The sequence below is a fragment of the Rhinatrema bivittatum genome, chromosome 3 (assembly GCF_901001135.1).
Source record: "Rhinatrema bivittatum chromosome 3, aRhiBiv1.1, whole genome shotgun sequence".
In the NCBI taxonomy this organism is placed as follows: domain Eukaryota; kingdom Metazoa; phylum Chordata; class Amphibia; order Gymnophiona; family Rhinatrematidae; genus Rhinatrema; species Rhinatrema bivittatum.
In genome coordinates, this window is record NC_042617.1 from 147,076,205 (window position 1) to 147,094,772 (window position 18,568).

General features: G+C 42.0%; 1 protein-coding gene across 6 annotated transcripts in view; it reads left to right on the forward strand.

Moving 5' to 3' along the window:
* Positions 1-18,568, forward strand: part of HEATR1 (HEAT repeat containing 1) — a 317,329-nt gene that overhangs the window by 279,841 nt on the left and 18,920 nt on the right. For all 6 annotated transcript variants that reach the window (XM_029593810.1, XM_029593813.1, XM_029593812.1 and 3 more), the window contains 6 exons: positions 3,600-3,750; positions 5,296-5,454; positions 14,559-14,693; positions 15,225-15,329; positions 15,417-15,585; positions 17,099-17,250. In XM_029593810.1, coding sequence (XP_029449670.1) covers positions 3,600-3,750; positions 5,296-5,454; positions 14,559-14,693; positions 15,225-15,329; positions 15,417-15,585; positions 17,099-17,250 — 871 coding nt within the window. The remainder of the gene's footprint in view (positions 1-3,599; positions 3,751-5,295; positions 5,455-14,558; positions 14,694-15,224; positions 15,330-15,416; positions 15,586-17,098; positions 17,251-18,568) is intronic.

The following is an 18,568-nucleotide window of genomic DNA, read 5'->3' on the forward strand; positions in this document are numbered from 1 at the left end:
ACACCTCCCGGAGGGAGACGTAAATCCCCGCGCGCCAGCGGGCCGCTAGCGCGCCGGGACGCGACCTGGGGGCGGGTCCGGAGGGTGCGGCCACGCCCCCGGACCGTAACCACGCCCCCGGGGCCGCCCCCGAAACGCTCCCGACACGCCTCGAAAATGCCGCGCCGATCGGGCCCGCCCCTGACACGCCCCCCTCTGAAAACCCCGGGACTTAACGCGAGTCCCGGGGCTCTGCGCGCGCCGGTAGGCCTATGTAAGATAGGCGCACCGGCGCACAGGGCCCTGCTCGCCTAAATCCGCCCGGATTTAGGCGAGCAGGGCTCTTAAAATCCGCCCCATGGTGTTTTATATATTTAAGGGTATTCATGTATGTGACATTACAACAGGGTTCATAATTTCTGTGTTAGGAGTGCCTTGTTTACAAGTTAAAGGCACTCTGGTTCACATAATTATTCTTGAACAAATGAAAATAAAACATTTTTTTAGATCTTATTAAGTGGTAGAAGATATTACCATAAGATGTCTGAAATAATATAGGCAATATGAGGAATTTTCCTGTGATTAGGAAGTTTCCATTATGCATTGACTACTTCCTTATTTTCCATGCCAAATCAATCCAGACAAGTGGGTTATGTCCCCCTGCCAGCAGATGGAGGCAGAGAAAAAAAGTTCAAAGCTGACTTCATCCCCGCCCCCCCCCCCCCCCCCAATAGGGGTCTGGTGCTGCTTTCAGCTCTCCATTATTTCTCTGTCTCCAGTAGATGGTGCAGACATGTAGATTGGCGATACAAGTAGGCCGCTGCTGGGAAGGCTTTAGGCCCAGGTTTCCGGTGGAGCATAGTCCGTCTTGGGAACAGACTCAGTTGAGGTCTGAATTTCCACACAAGTAGGTCAAGCACAGGGTGCTCCCAGTTGCCTTTGTTCCCTTGGTGGGTCCAGCAGAAGGAACTACTGACAGTGCACTCTATTCTGGGAAGGCAGTAAAGCTTATTTTAAAAAAAAGGCTTGCAGCCCAGCCTTTGGCTCCGATAAGGAGCCACCCTTTGGAGAAGGCAGCCCAGATTATGGCAGTCAGTGTAATGCCATTAGCTGATGTGAACAAGCTGAGGGAATCTAGTAACCCTCAAGTATCCTGGTAAGTTTGGTTTGTTTGTTTGCATTTTATATTCCACCTTTCATAATACTTCAAAGTGGATTACATTCAGATAGTAAAGACACCTGTGAGTCAGATTTGGGCTAGGATGGAGTTCCCCTGCAGTAGCTAGCAACAGCTCACAAGGTCAACACTGTCCTCATATAGACTGTTTTGGGCTGACATTCTTAAGAGCCCAAAACTTAAGGACTGACAAAAGCAGCCTCTGTTCTACTAGCAGTCAGGTAGGGCAGCAATGCAAGTAGATTTTAGATCAGCCTGGCGAAGTTCCAAGACGAGCATGTTCTTTAGTTGAAAAATGAAAGCAGGAGCTCAGGAGTTTGGATATCCTTGTAGAATAATGACCTGTATCCAGTCTTCTGCATTTGTTTCTGCCAGGAGCCTGGGATTTCCCTAGACCAAGTTCTAAGTGTAAGTGGAAGTGCTTCTTCACCCACTCCAGTCAGACTATTCTTCCCTAGAAGATCCCTTCCATTCTCTTTTACAACCTTGACTGTTGAGAGAACCATGCTAAATAGTGAGAATACTTAGTGTCAGAGGTTACAGCCTTCAGTGGTGCGAAAGAGAACCATTAAGCAAACCTGACTTAGTTTGCAACCTCTGCAAGTTCACTTTATGGAGGAGACAATATTTCTCCAAGGACAAGCAAGATGGCAGTCCTCATACATGGGGTGACTTCATCGGATGGAGCCCGGCCTGGAACTTTGATCTGAAAGATTCTAGAACTTTCAAATATGTCCTACTGAGCATGTGCAGCTATAGTTATCACCCTGTCAACTAGGCAGATCTCCTCGATCTCTTTTTTTTTTCCACGGAACCATGTGGTAACTGTATTCAGCTTTGCTCTATCCTCAAAATTTTTGTTGTGATTTTTTTCTGGAGCTGCAGCTGTTTTTCTTTTCCTTATGGCAGTTTTTATTTTTGTTTTATTTTTTTTCTCTTCCTTTTAACTTTCTGCCAGCTGTATGGTAGGCCTTAGTCACTGTCAGCCTGGCAGAGACTAATTCTATTCCTTAATAAATAAGTACTGTATCTACTGTTTAGTTTCTGTGTCCTCTCTTTGTTTTGTCTGTTTTTGATACCTTTGTCTGGACAGAATGCAGTCTGTGTATGATCCATGTAGGCCACTGAGTTCTACCTAGGCAGGAGTTCCATGTTGTTTCACCAATCGATTGGCAACAATGGAGGTGTGGATAGTGAAGTGATAGAGGACTGCACCAATCCTGTGGGAGGAAGAGCAACTCCTTCCCCACATTCTAAGAAGTTAGTTGTCCACGGCCAGGAGCCATTGACATTGAGGCAGCAAACTAACGACACTAACCTCTAGTGTCAGGGTCGGGACCAAGACAGCCATCAAGTGCCATGGTCACCCTCGATGTCATTGGAGCCACCCTCCATGCCAGCGAAATGGTAGCTGCCCTTGCGGCCATTGAGGTGCAGGGCCGTCCTCTACGCCATCGAGGTTGGGGCCGCTCTCAAGCACCATGGAGGCTATCAGGTGGGTTTGCCAGTGATGCCATTCGTGGCAGCTCTCACTGCTGTCGAGCACCATCGCCGCCAGGAGGCACCAGGATTGCCATCAAGTGCCTGGTTGCCCTCAAGACCATTGATTATGCTTGGGTCGATGCCATTCCTCCAGTGCATCGAGATCTCATGGAGTCTGATTCAGCCTACAGCACCCGCCGACGCCTACAGCATAGAAGGCCCAGCCAAGACAATTGACAGTGTGCACAGCACTCAATAGTGCCTATAGTCGATGGCCCTTATGGTGTCGAGGATGGTCGCACACTTCGATGGCATCGAGAGCGCTCCTGCACCTCAATGGCATCCAGGGTATCCATGGTGCTCAATGGCAGTCCTGGTTCCAACGCAGTCCTGACATCAACGCATCAGACCATCAGCGCACTGGCACAAGTGTTCACAGGCAACTGTTTCTGGGCATAGCAAATAAGGTGCAGCAGCAATACTGCTTGCCTAGGCTCCTGCTCACCCTCTCTCACAAAGAGACTGCACTGCCATCACCAGCAAGCAGGAGGGGAGGTTATGTCTTAGCTTTGACTAGGATACTGAAGAGCTGAAGGCAGAAACCAGAGCCCTGTAGAGGGACTGAAGTCAGCTTTGACCCTTTTTTTTTATCTCTGTCTTCATCTGCTGGTAAGGGGAATATAACCCACTTGTCTGGAATAGCCTGGCAGCACTAAAGGAAAGGAAATTACAGATAAGTTTAAATTTCACTATAACCATCTTGCTTCATACGCAGTGTAACACAAAACCTTTGGCAATCAGGATTTTTAAAAATGTGGCTTCTGATTTTCATCAGCAATTGGCTACATGACCAAGCTTTATAGAGATTCCTGGGGGCCAGGGGTATGTGATTAGGTATAATAATTTGGTATTTCCCATTCTGTTCATCTTTTTGCATTTGTGTGTGTCTCTGTGCCTGCAGATTAATGCCTGCCATCCTTGGAGCTCTGAAGGTCAGAAAAGAGCTGGTTTTCAGTGAGATTTACCTCCTGAGTGCAGTGACGGCCCTGCAGAAAGTGCTGGAGACTCTGCCACACTTCCTCAGCCCCTATTTGCTGGACACTCTACTGCAGGTGAGTCAGCAACTTCCCTTCAGTTGGAGTGAAGCAAAAATAAAAATAAAACCAACATTAGCTCTTACAGAAGTTGAACCTTCCTCTCCCTGGGCTGTGGCTTGTGTGTTACTTGCAAGAAGAGTGAGAGGTATAGCAGGAGCAGAACTGAGAGCAAGCACCAAGCTGGAACTGCCTCACAAAAGACATTTTAAGTAGTCCACTGTGATGTCAAGGCAAGAGCAGCTTGGGAGTATGTCTGCATTAGGTATACTATAGCACTATTACGCATTTTTGAAGCAAAATAAGTTTTAAAAATGAAGTCATTACCCATGTGTGTGAGATTTCCTCGTTGGTACTTGCCTATTCTTGCCAGGTGTCTTGACGTCTGCTGGGCTTTCTCAGGGTGCCTGCACTCTGCTGGACCTAACCAGGAAGATTAGAGGCCAGTTAGGAGCACAAAATAGCCTGTTTCTTTCTAAAGGGTATACAGTATCTTATATACACACATACTTATTTTAACATTTACTTTCAACTTGCATGTAGTGCTAACTTCAGCCAGTAATCTTAAAATAGTTGTGGCCTTCTTCCAGTAAACCCAAGAAGAGGATTAAGTACGGTATCTGCATCAGTGACTGTGTGTTCAGGCAGGATACAGCCACAGAAAAGTCTTTTTTTTCCAAACTTCTCAGCCAGTTTCACACAACCAGCAGGGCTTAATAATAACAATGACATTTTGACATCAGATGGACCAATTTGAGGTGCTAAATATCAAACGCAGATCTTCTGAGGTGATGATCACACAGTTTACAAAACAGGTCACCCATGTAGGCTTTTCAGAGCCGATACCATTAAAGAGCCGTAGTGCCATGTTCTACAGAATCTAGAGACTGAATACCTTTACCAGAGTGCTCAAAATAAAGAGTGTAAAACTAATTCAGCCTGGACAGTTTTGTGGTCTGCATACGACAGAAAATAAAAGCAAAATGTCTGCATTAATACTTAGATGGAAGGGCTGCCCTTGACTGTCTACTTCACCTCGACATCCAGATTAAGCTGTTGGCCATACCCTGATACCTAAGTTGTGTTCATTCACATGTTCTGTATAGCACCAATCCTTTTTCCTACAGCCTGACTAGAAGCTGTCTTCTCCCCATTGGGCTGGAGACTGTTGTTCCCCAATCTAGTTGGACATTTCCACCAGGAACCACATCCCTGCTATATCAGAGCCCAAAATTTCCACATTGACTATCTTGTAAATCAACACCAATTTTTGGTACTTGAGTAATACCACAAAGTGGTTGCGGTGTTTTCTGCCAGATCACTGACCTGGAATCTTTTTGATCTTGCTTCCTTTTCTCCGTTGGAACTGAAGTAGAAGATGGACACTGTCGCTGACCCTGACCTGGTATCTTCTTTAGAAAATTACCATTGACTTTACTCCTGTAGTTGGTTCATAGGGTTTTGGTTAGTTTGTCTTTTATGTCCAGACAACTTGAAATGTTTTACACAATGCTGCTAGCCATTCACGTTGCAAAACATGACACGTTTCCATTTCCATCCTAGATTGCTTGTTTAGAAAAGATTGGGGTTGAAATGGGTCCTAAATCCCAACTTAATCTGCGGATAGTGTCTCTGAAGACTACACTGGCCACAAAGCTTCCTTCCAGAGTCCTTCTGCCAACCATCTCAAAGTGTTACCAGGAGTTGGTAACTAAGCATAAGGTGAGCTTACATGGGGATTTAGTATATCTGATTCACATATCCAAACAGGGCAAACATTCCAAAATTGTGTAGCTGCACGTGGATTGATTTAACACCTTTCAATCAAGGTTTCAGCATACTCTGTTGTGTAATACTTCATAGACATACATGCAACCATCTCTAGGGTGTGTGGCCCTGTAGTGTTTCCAGTGGGAATGATGTTACCATTCCCCAATTCCCAATTACAGTAGATTGAAGTGAGATACAAGGAGATTAAGTGATTTAGCAAGGGACACACAGAGGAGCAGCAGTAGTGGGGATAACTTGCACATAATTTCAACTGATCTTTAGCCAGCGTGGCACACTTCCTTTCTGATAGAAGGCTCATATCACAAACCCTTCCTTTTGAGGACTCGAGTTCATAGATTTTTTTTTACCTCTTTTGAGAAATTGTGTTCTCATGCCTAACAAACATAAAAAAGACTAACAAGTAAGTATCTCCATATACTTCCTCTCTTTCCACCACAAAGAAAAGCTTCTTATTTGAAATTACACAGAAAACACTGGTAGCTTGAGCTACTGTCATTCTTTGTTCTTTTGTTAGTGAGGTTCCACCTCACTCTTGCTAGAAATATCATGTATATAATGTTATACCTTTCAGTCAGGAGCCCTGTCAGGCTTCTTATTAGTTGGTCTACTAATGCTACTTATATATATATAGCACCACCTGATGTACAGAGCGCTGTCCAAAAAAAAAAAAAAACCCCACACATACACGGTCCCTTTTCAGAATTTAGTCTAATCAAGACAAATGTACAGGGAAAAGAGATGTGGGGAATTTCATTTATTAAGAAAATGGTCTCCCAAGGTTGGCTGGACCACTGCTGGTTCTCCCCCTGCAAAATCCCTTGGATTTGGGAAGGATTTTTTATGAGCTTATTACAACAAATATTGGCAGGCTGAGGCAAGCACAGGACACGATATAGGGGGACATGTGATTAATCAAATTAAGCTAACATTAGCAAACCTGTTTTGTTCTCTGCCTCCATCTGCTGGTAGAGAAGCATAATTTGCTTGTTCGGACTGGTCTGGTAAGACTCAGGGAAAGCAGATTAGCAGGTAGGACTAAATTTTCACCTTTCTCTTCAGCCAGCCAGATCAGTGCAGACACATGGGTTATACTTCCCAGCTGGCATATGGAGACAGAAAACAACTTGCTTGCTAACATCACTCCCTATAGGATCCCGTGCTGCACCCAGCCTATCAGTATTCTCTGTCTCCAGTATATGACAGGGAACATCCCATGCTGTGGCTGAGTCATGGTTTAGGCAGGGTGAAAAGGAATGTAGTGGCTGCTTTCAGACTGAGTAGTCCTGGGCCTCTCTCCCTTGGTTGAGCTGCTTCTGGGGTGACAGTCTAAGACTCCCTTCCCTGGTTGAACTATCCTGCCAGCCAAGGGGGGATTCCTTGGAAGAGGCTTCTTTCCATATCCTGTAAAATCCTTCCCACACCCTTCCTCTACCCTTGACTCCTGTTTGTTTCCCTGGAGCTAGGTTTTCCTCCCTCCTTAAAAAAAAATATATTAATAATTTAAAAAAAAAAAAAGAGGGTTATCTCCCTGTTCTGCTTTATTCTGCCCAATTGAATAAAGTTTAATTAAAAAAAAAGAGCTTTTGGGAGTTCAGAGGCTCCTTTTCTCCATTATCAGATCAGAGGCAGGAGTCCAGGTTATATTACCTTTTTTTGGCGGTGCGGGTAGTGTGAGAGGGAAAATGTCAGGTACTGTGGAACGTGGGAAAATAAGTTGTTCTCTGTGCCGCATGTTAGAGCGCAAGGGAGAGGGGAGAGAGCCTATGCCCACAGTGTGAGAGAGGCGATCGGCAGGAGAAGGCTCAACTGAAGGAATTTTTTTAACTTTGTGGGGGAGATGGGGTCCACTATAGCAGGGCCAACTGGTCAGTCAGTTCCAGCAGGCTTAATACCGCAGTGGGAATGGTGACCATTTTGGACCCATGAGAGGGAGCTAGTAGAGAGTATGGGCCACCTCCCTGTTGCCCATAGAGCTGGATGCTACTTTGAATCTTGCGGGGACAAATGGTGCAGCACATGCAAGGTCAGTGGGACCTCTGCCTACATTGTCAGACTCTGCTGCTTCTTGGTCTGTGCTTTCAGTGGCGTTTATAAAGTGCCTTCACCATGCTTTTGGTATGGAGAAAAGTGCAGCCCCTGCTGGCATCTCCAGTTTGCAGATACTTCCTTCCATGGGATATGTGGTCCCTCCGAAAAAGAAGAAAAGAAAGTGAACAATGGAAGAGCTGTCAGAGGGGAAAGTCTTCTGATTCTGAGATTTCCTTAGAGGCTTTTAAAGATTCACAGCCGCTTGAAAGCGAGGAGGACTTGGACAAAGGGGAGAATTCTCCCAGGGAAGACGCTGATTCTCCCCTACTATGTTTTTTTCATAAGGATGAATTGTCCAATTTGACATCTGTCCTTGAGTACCTTGCATGTCACAGAAGGGGGGGGGGGGTGTTGATCTAAATGAGGACCCTATCATGGAAGGTTTGTGAAAGCTTTTCCAAATATTTCCTGTTAAAATAGGTCCATTAAAGAACTAATCTCTGGAGGGTGGGTATCTCCTGAGGCTAGCTTTAAAGGGGACAAGTCCATGTCTAAGCTCTATCTCTGAAGATGCAAAAGCTGGAGAAACTTAAATGCGGATTCTGAAGGCATTGCGTGGGCAAAAATTAGCATAAATGCACATAGCTGCTATGTGAGTGTGCAAGTACGCATATATATTCACTTTCATGCACAAATATGTGTGTGTAAAAAAGGGGGCATTCTGGGGCGGGTCAATACGTGTGCGCATAAGATAATATTTTAAAAGACATGTAAGCGCGTACATTTCCCAACTTACTCGCTTGCTTTTACACCTGCTAATTATTGGCATAAGTGATGATAAATATATTTATTGTGTAGTCCTGACTGGCGGGGGCAGGTTTGGGTAAACTGGGAGGAGTTTAGGCTGAAGAACCAGGAGGGTCTCGATGGTCTGGTGAAGGACTGGCAAACTGATGGACTAATTGGAAAATTGGTAATTTCCTCCACGTGTGAATGTTATAAAATTGACCAAGTTACACATGCACATCAGGACTTGAGCAAATCCTCATTTACTTTAATGCGTAAATTCTATGCACATATATGTTTAAAATAGATGGGTAAAGTATGTGCGTTTAATGCATTGAAATATATGGTTTCAAAGCATCATATATATTCACACGTAGACCTACATGTTGTGCAGCATACATATACGTATTTTATAATATGTGAATATGTGAAATGTGCTTGTTATAAAATATTATAGTAAAATTGTGCGCGTCCATATACATGCATATATGGGTGTGGGAGCTCTTGCATGTTTCAAAATTATCCTCCCTGTGTTCCCAAGGTGGATCTGTTTGTTTGTGCTGTGACTCAGCAGACCACCATTCCGATCAAGGGAGCTACTTCCTTCAAGGATGCTCGGGCGAGACAGATTGAATCTGTCCTTAAAAATGCTTTGGAGCTTCTAGTTTTGCACTCCAGGTGACAGTCTGTAGCAATATTGTGGCTAGATCAGGTTTGCGTCTTTCTCAGCAGATATAGGAGGTGGCCTTGGAAGAAGAAGCCATAAAGAACACAGCTTGGGTGGAACCACAGTCAGCTTTTTTGGCTGATGCCTCCAATGATTTGGTACAGGCAACAGCATTGAGTATGGCTTCAACTTAAAGCAGCAGGGTGCTGCTTGTGGTTGAGTAACTGGTCCACAGACACTATTTCCAAGATTCAAATGATTAAGTTTCCCTTTAAAAGTAAGCTTCTCTTTGGAGAGAATCCGGAAAAGTTTGTGAAGGCCTTGGGGGAGTCCAAAACACCTAGGTTGCCAGAGGATAAATCCAGAAGGAGCTGCGAGATTCTTGGTCCCTAGAAGTTGTTTTTGATATTTGACGTGGGGAAGACCAAGAACATCATCCAGTCAGCAAAGATTTAGGCCCTACAGTAGATTTTAGTCCTTTTAATCCAGTAAAAGAGGTGGTAAGGAAGAAGGTTTGAGCAGTTGCACTAGCAATCAAAGTTCCCAATAAAGATTTGGGGACCCATCATGTGGTACAAGAAATAGATAGTTTGTCAGCCTTTTACTAGAAATGGGTCTGAATTAAATCAGATCAGTGGATTCTAGAGGTGATCAGGAAACACCATGCTCTGGAATTTTCCTGTCCTATTTCAGATGTGTTTATGGTGCCCCTTGTCATACCATTTTAACAGTAAAAGAGTACAAGAGAGACGACTTTTTTTTTTTTTTTTTTTTTTATTTATGCTTTTTAAACAAAATAGACAGCAATTACAGCTTGTCAATGATTGGGTCAAGAATTAACAAAAAAAAATGTAATGATCATATTGGTTAATAATACTTAAACACAATATATAGCCAATGAGAACATAAAAAACCCAATACATTCAATATAAAGTAATACACCCGTTATAAGGAAATTGGGAGATCCAGATACTTAATAGAGCATCAAAGAAGAAATAAAATTTCTAGAATTAGAAGGTTTAAAGAGCTTTCCTTTACCCTATCCCATGACCAAAGTAAACATGTTTATTTAGGAAGACTTGTATCAAGAAATTATTATACGTGACTACACATTTGCTGGGGTAATAAATAATTATATGGGCCCTGAGGTTTTTCACCTCCTGGCTCATCTGAAGAAAATGTTTTCTTCGTAGCTGTGTAGCTCTAGTTATATCAGGAAATATCCAGATTTTTTGAGCGAGATAGAGCTTATCTCTATTTCGAAGGAATTACCTTAGTATTTTATCTCTTTCCAAAGCAAGAAGAAATCTTATACAAAGAATCCCACGATATTCCACCTGTTCTTCCATAGTTTGCTCCAGAATGTCTGTAAGATTACTCACATTCTGTAGTTGGGAAACTCTATTTTGCCCATCATTATTATTCTTCTTATCAGATGTTACAAATACAATCTTAACTATAGGTGGAATGGTTTCTGGGGATAGTTGTACATTTTCCACCATAAACCTTTTAAATTGCTCAAATGGAGAAATGAGCTTTACACTTGGAAAGTTCAAAACTCTTAAGTTGAGGTATCTCGATTTATTTTCCATTTTTTCTATCTTTCTTCCATTTGCCATTTCACCTTGGATCAGTCCCACTTGAATTTTTTGCAGACAATAATCTTTTAAATTCATCTCTCTTGTACTACTATTTCTTTAATGTTCCTTCCACAAGAAAAAGCAAATCTGGGTTTATTACTAAAAATAGTGTGTATTCCCAGAAATGCCCAATGTTTTCTAGTAATTTGGCATATTTCAGGTTTAAGAACATAAGAAATTGCCATGCTGGGTCAGACCAAGGGTCCATCAAGCCCAGCATCCTGTTTCCAACAGAGGCCAAACCAGGCCACAAGAACCTGACAAGTACCCAGACACCAAGAAGATCCCATGGCACTGATGCCTGTAATAGCAGAGGCCATTCACCAAGTCAACTTGATTAATAGCAGTTAATGGACTTCTCCTCCAAGAACTTATCCAAACCTTTTTTGAACCCAGCTACACTAACTGCACTAACCACATCCCCTGGCAACAGATTTCAGAGCTTAATTGTGCATTGAGTGAAAAATAATTTTCTCCAATTAGTCTTAAATGTGCTACTTGCTAACTTCATGGAGGCCCCCTAGTCCTTCTATTATCCAAAAGTGTTAATAACCGATTCACATCTACTCATTCAAGACCTCTCATGATCTTAAAGACCTCTGTCGTCATATCCCTCCTCGGCCGTCTTTTCTCCAAGCTGAACAGCCCTAACCTCTTCAGCCTTTTCTCATAGGGGAGCTGTTCCATTCCTTTTATCATTTTGGTCGCCCTTCTCTGTACCTTCTCCATTACAACTATATCTTTTTTGAGATGCGGCGACCAGAATTGTACTCAGTATTCAAGGTGCGGTCTCACCATGGAGCGATACAGAGGCATTATGATATTTTCCGTTTTATTCACCGTTCTGCAAGATTGCTTTTTAAATTGTCTAGTCTCAGATGTAGAAACTGAATGACTGCAAACTTCTTTTGAGTGCTGCTAGATGGAAACTATCAAAACAGTGCAAATTCTTTTCAATGGGTTTCCAAAAATAGTGAGATTTAAAATATGATCCATACAAATAAATATTAAAATCTAGAAAAGAAATATGCTCTTGATGATAAACCAAAAAAAATTCAGTCACTGATGAAATTCTATTCTAATCCAAACAAAGAAAAAAAAATGTTGTCAGTGTATCTGTTCCAAGTCTAATAAAAAGATGGTACAATGAATTTATAAAATGTAATATGGAAATGTATTTATATAGCACAGATTTATTGATCATACAAATAAGCCCAATCCCATTAAAAAATCAATAAACCAATATATCCTTATCCCGACTAGGACCCTATTCCAACATGCCAGTTGTGGCATCCGTTCTCATAAATACTGCTCTTAAAAAAAATGCAAAACATAAATTGGCAATTTTGGGGGCCATGGTTGCACCTATAGCCATCCCTTAAATCTGTAAAAAGAATTCTCTGGTTGAACCCAAAGTAATTATAACAAAGGGCCAAGTGTGCTATCTTACGTACAAAATCAGTGTACCAACTTTTCTCGTTCGGACAGCTTCCAGTGCTTTATCTCGGGCTATGCATGTGTAAAGCAATTAGGTATCCATCACGGCCTTACATGTAATCGATTCAACATCTTAAGAAAAAAAAAATCAGCATGCCAGAAATGTCTCTGATGTATACTATGCCTTAGAGAAGAATGGCTTCAAAAATTGATCAACCAACATTGAAAGCGGTTCAAGTACTGAAACTTTTCCAGGTACTATTGGTCGCCCCAAAGGGTGCTGACTTTTAAAAGTGCATAAAACATTTTTTCCTGAAAACAGTTTAGCCGTTTTATCTCCTGATTCCCTTGCAGCTGCTGTTTAAGCTTTAATTAATTCAAGACTTCTCTTGTAGTACAGTTTATTTGGGCCTCCCTGTAAAGACATTAAAGCAGTTACAAATTTGCCAGAATTACTGTTAGTTTTAGGCACTTTGATCATATGAAGCCCTCTCGTCGTGATTAGCTATAAAGAACATAATTGAAAATTATGTCTTTGATATTTTGAGCCTTACATAGTAAAGAACCAGCCTACTGTTTTTCCTTTATTTCAGGTAAAATGATTAAATTTCAATAAAAATATAATAAAGAAAATAAAGAGCCAGGCTGCTCGGCCAGTTATTTATTTATTTAAGGATTTTTATATACCGGGGTCCGTAAGAAACATCACCTCGGTTTACATTCAAACATTAATTCAGCATAGAGCTTTACAATATAACATAATAACTGTATGAATATAAGACTAATTATAACTTTGTAAAAAAAAAAATAAATAAAGAAAATCAATATAAGTGTAGAAATATTCTGAAAGGTATATAATAGAACTCAGTTTATTGATAGAAGGCTTTTTTGAATAGCCAGGTTTTTAGGTTTTGTTTAAATTTTTTGTGGCAAAGTTCCTGGCGTAATTCAGAGGGCATAGTATTCCATATTGTGGATCCAGCAATGATGAAAGTACGTTCTTTTGTAGTCGAAAGTTTGGTCAAATTAGGCGCTGGGATCTTCAGTTTCGCTAGATGTTGGAATCTGGTAGGTCGGATTGATGTTTTGAATTGTAATTGATCATTGAACCATTGCATTTCTCTGTTGTGAACGGCTTTATGTATAAGAGTCATGGATTTATATACTATCCTTGAAGCCACAGATAGCCAGTGCAAAGACTGAAGTGCTGGAGTGATGTGCTCATGGCGTCTCGTGTCAGTGATGATGCGGGCAGCTGCATTTTGTAACATTTGCAAAGGCTGGATTGTTGTTTTAGGTAGTCCTAATAGCAATGCATTGCAGGAATCAATTTTTGATAGAATCGTTGCTTGCAAGACTGTACGGAAATCATACTGGTATAAAAGGGGTTTAATGCGTTTTAGTGTGTGTAGCTTAAAGAATCCATTTTTAATCGTATCAGCGATGAATTTTTTTGAAAGTAAGATTATCAATAATAACGCCAAGGCTACGTACTTGCTGAGACATTGTAGAGATGTGTTGTGAGAGGTTGGAGTTGTTCAGTATAGTATTATTTGGAGGTGATATAATCATAAGCTCAGTTTTATTGGTGTTGATAGCTAATTGGTTGTCCGTAAGAATTGATTTAATTTCTGATAATGCTGCATTCCAAAAGCTCAGGGCATTTGTAATTGAACTGGTAATAGGAATAATAATCTGTACGTCATCCGCATATATAAAATATTGAAGACCCAGTTGTCTCATCCATTGCGTCCAGAGTCTTACCTTACTGTCCTCAAAATTGGCCCTGCTTCTGTAATCACCATTAGAAATTGTAGACTTGAGAAGACACACACACAGGCATTTTCATTTGCTGATATAAAATGATGTAATTCTATATCTCTTGATTATTGACTTATTGACAACTCCTTGCTTTTTTGAATTCTCCTACAAAACTGCCTTTGCCTGAGTATTTTCTAGATTTCTTAAAAATTGCTAACGATGGTAGAAATGTATAAATTCTGCATTACCTTTGAGATTAGGGAGGGGAGAACCATTATACTTAATACCTGCTTTATGTTTTTAGCTCTTGATTAATGGCTTATTGCAACAGGATTGTGTGGATTTTTGTCCAGTCCCATAGATGTGCTGATAGGGTTGATATTGCATGTTTAGCACTAAATTAGCTTATGGATTCTGATTGCTATTGATTTTAGTATTCATAATTTGTTTTGATGGTCATTGTTTTAGATAGGATGATGACCCATTTAATTTTTAATTATGGTATTGTATTTGATTGATTAGGATTCATTTTAGTTATGTTGTTGGTTGCTGAATGTGTTTATGTATGTTTGTTGGTTTTTTTTTGTACTGAATCTTTTTTATGTATTTTTTTCTGAACTGATATTTTGGAATTTGGTGGGATAAAAGCTTAAATAATAATAAATGATGATTATCTGGGTATACATTCCTCTTTCTGTGGATGTGCTCTTCCACAGCACCGCCTGGGACACCTCATGGATGTTCTGAAGGAACACATTGGCAGCATGGAGAAGCAGCTGCTCGCCTCTCACCAGTCTGAACTAACGACCTTCTTCCTGAAAGCCCTGAACTTCAGAGCCGACCACCCACAGGTACAGCACCATTCAGCTGTAACAGATCATCGGTTCAGAAAGAGAGTCTGAGTGGGGATGCCATAAGAATGTAATAGCACTGAGGCAGAAGGGAAAATTAGAGTTGAGTTTCTGTTTAACAATGAGCAGTAATCTACTTCTGTGCAAATTCAAACCATAATATACATGAACACTAACAAATTGCTCACAAAAGAAAGGGATGTAGATTCAAAGGGTTTTAGGGAAGAGGGAGGAACAACCTCCGCCCACCCATCCCTCCACACGGAAGGCCTTGTATTTTTTTTGCAGTCTTTAGCAGGACTGCAAGCAGCGTTGTTTACAAGCCACTTTCTCAATTTTTCTAAGAAAGCCAGAACTGCAAGTCCATAGATGCAGTGGGATAAAACCAGGACTGACTTTGATGGCTTCCTTACTACTGAGGGGGGGCTAGTCATCTGATTTCCACAGGTCGCAGGTGTTCATTTTACACTCATCCAGTGAGCAGAAGTCGAGGTGTTCTGATATGTTGCTTTTGACATGTCTTCATTGCAGGATGATCTGGAAGAAGTTGGAATAACAGAGGGCCACATCATTGACTGTTTGATCACCATGGTCATGAAGCTTTCTGAAGTCACTTTCAGACCCTTCTTCTTCAGGGTAAACATTCTTGGTCTCCGGCTTTTGAATCGTGGCCCAGAGAAGTTTTTCAGTGGCTAGAACTGATTCTTTTCTAACTTCTTCCAGCTGTTTGACTGGTGCAAAACTGAGGACAGTTCAAAGGACAGACTGCTGACATTTTACCGTCTGGCTGATCGTGTCGCCGACAAACTGAAGGGGCTTTTCACACTCTTCGCTGGTCATCTGGTGAAGCCTTTTGCTGACCTTCTGAATCAGATCAACACCGTGAAAACTGGTGCGTTTCAGCATTTTTACCATGGGCAATATGAAAACAAAATGTTATGTCCTCAGCCTGAAAGGGTGTTTATTAATAACTATTACTTTTGATATCTTATTTGGCATTCTTTAATTCTCTCTCTGCCATACTCTCATCTAGGATTAGTTGCTTTAAACTTTGCTTCTGTAGACTCTTTAGCAGCAGTAACTAAGGGTACCCCTGACATTTTTAAGAGGAGGTTTTGCCAGTAGGAAGCAAAGTTGGTCAGGATCTTCTAAAGTTCAAAACAATTAAGCTATAGGAAGCTCTCCCTTAGCTGCTGTTGGAGCTTTTCAGCTTGGTTGAAGCCATGCACTTAAAGTGACCAGTAGTGATTATTCAGTGTGATGGACTGCAGAGCTTATTGTCAGGAGTTTAACAAGGAATTCTGATTCAATAACTAAATGTGTAGGGAAAGCACCAAATTGAGCATTTAAAAGTACCTGTATGTTGAGGCCAGGTCTTCTACCTAATACATATGGGTGTGGCTAGTTCAGGACTTCCAGCATATATCACTTCAGTAAACCTCTTAAACATCACTATCATGCTCCTTTCCTTTACCGTTTGAGCAGTTTATTTTTAGTCTAGCATGGAGACCTTCAGGAGAAAGCAGAATTTCTTGTCTATCTTTCCCACACATGAAGAGATTATAGCTGTTGCCTCCGGTCATGCTTATAGTCCTCCCCCCCCCCCCCCCCCCCCCCCCCCCCCCCCCCCCCAGCGTTCCTGCTAACATGTGCAAGGAACCTTCAACTCTTCTTCAAACCTGGCACAGCACTAGCCGTCTCACAATTTGAACTGTACAGCTCCTGTGGTAGTGCAGGACCACGTGCAGTTCAACTAGCAAGACAGCTGAATAAGCACCAGGAGGGTAGATGAGTCCAAGGTCCCCTATATAGGTTAGTAGCAACACTGGTCCCACCAACTTAGGCATCATCTCAGATCCGAGCAGAGGGTTCTACAGTTCTACATATTTATACAGTCAATAGGCAGCACCTGTTTTGTCAGTCAGTGCCTCAGGAAGATTCTTAAATATAGATGATGGTGCAGCAATGCTGAAAGACATCCTGTTTTTCAGGGTCCCCAGGAGACACCACTCTACAAGAAGAGAGAGATGTCTCCTGATGCCCAAAATACACTTAACCATTATGTAATTGAAAACTGTAAACCAAAATCAGATATGAGCAACACAAAATAATAAATGGACCAGAAAAATTATTTGTGAAACTTTTGCTCTCGCCTTTGGATGGAACTACAGTCTAGAGACAATCACTGTGTTTGTCCTGAGATTTCTTAACATGACTGCAGTGACATGCAATGCAGAACTACTCAAGGTTCCATCTCCCCTAGAAAGCACGTGGAAAATTATTTTAAAACCTGGCGAAAACGAACTGACCGTCTTCTGTTGCCTTTCAGTTGTGGTGTTAACGCTAGTGTGGTCATCCTAGTACGATCTCACCTCTCCTGTATTTGTTTTTGGTTCTGTATTCAGACAAAGCTTTCTATGACTCCAGGAATACAGAGAAGAGCTGCTTATTGTTGCTGTTTATCCTTGATTGTCTACACAAAATCTTCCTCTTTGACACCCAGCGTTTTGTAAGCAAGGAGAGGGCGGAAGCCTTAATGATGCCTTTGGTGGATCAGGTATGGTGTCCATGCAGAATAGCTTAATAAGGTATCAATTTTATTTTGCTGTATTTTCACAAGGATTTTCACTTCAGTTCAACTGAAACACGTGTCCTTACTCTACTGCAAAGTTTCTCGCTGTATAACTGTTTTTAAGCCCAGCTGCATTTGTGCTAATTAATGGCTGCTTCTGCATACTGGTACCACCCAGTCCTTAAGAGGCAGACTCACTACTGGCTGCCTCTGCTTTGTATTTTTGATTGGAGTGTTCATGGAACACATGTTTTTAGGGGGGGTTAGATGTAGGGCGAAAAGGAAGCAGTCACCAAGATGTCCATTGAGACAATATGCATAGTTGACTAAACAGATGAAAGTGGTGCATTTGTATCAAGAAGAGAAAAGCAGCATCATTTCTAGAGCAACATTTCAACTTCATTAACAAAAAATTAGCTACTTAACCATTCAAGGTGTAGCTGGGTAGGCACAATTGAAGAGTGTGATACACTCTTTGGAGGAAACTTATTAATTCTTATAACTGTGCCTTCTCCACCTGTTCTCTCTTAGATTATCTCCCACTTTTCTCCATAAACAGCAAGACTTATTGTCTTGCTGAGCAAGGACAAGCATTATTTTCCATTCTGCTTTTCTACCAGCAAGGGTTGTACCTATACCTGCAGCTGCCTACCTTCCCAAAGCTCAAGTGTATCACTTAGTCTGTGCAGCCAAGCCCTCCTGGATAGGCAACTCAAATTCAAGTTTCCTTAGCGTCCCTATCAGACCCATCCAAACTGGTGGATAATTTGCCCCACCACCCACCCCCTCCAGCAGATGTAGACAGAGAAAAACTTTCTAAGCTGACTTTTATTTCCGTGTATAGGCTGGAGCATGAAGACACTTAGCCAGTATTTCTCTGTCTCCAGCAGATGAAGCAGGCCCATGGGACAGAGGGGCCCAGTTTGAGGTTCCTCTTTCTTTGGGGGCTTCCAGCAATGTCGTTTTTGTTATTCTCCTCTCCCCTGTTGAAGAACCAGCCCAGAGAAGTGTTAGGTCTTTCTGTTATGATGCTGGGAGGGAGGGGGCTTTGGCCTTCACCGCAGCACTCAGCTTCTGCACCCACTGCCTTTCAGCTGCTTCTGCAGCTAAGTCCACGTCAGGAATTGGCTACTGAACCAAGGCGCACACCTCTGAGGGATCTCTGAAATCGCCTCAGGAATTCTCAACTGGGGGAGGGACCCTTAAGTATCACTACAGGAGAGCGGGGCTCGATCTTCCTTTAAATTGAAGGTAATAATTTTCTTTCTTTGTATTAGCACTGCAAACCCGCTAACACCATGCT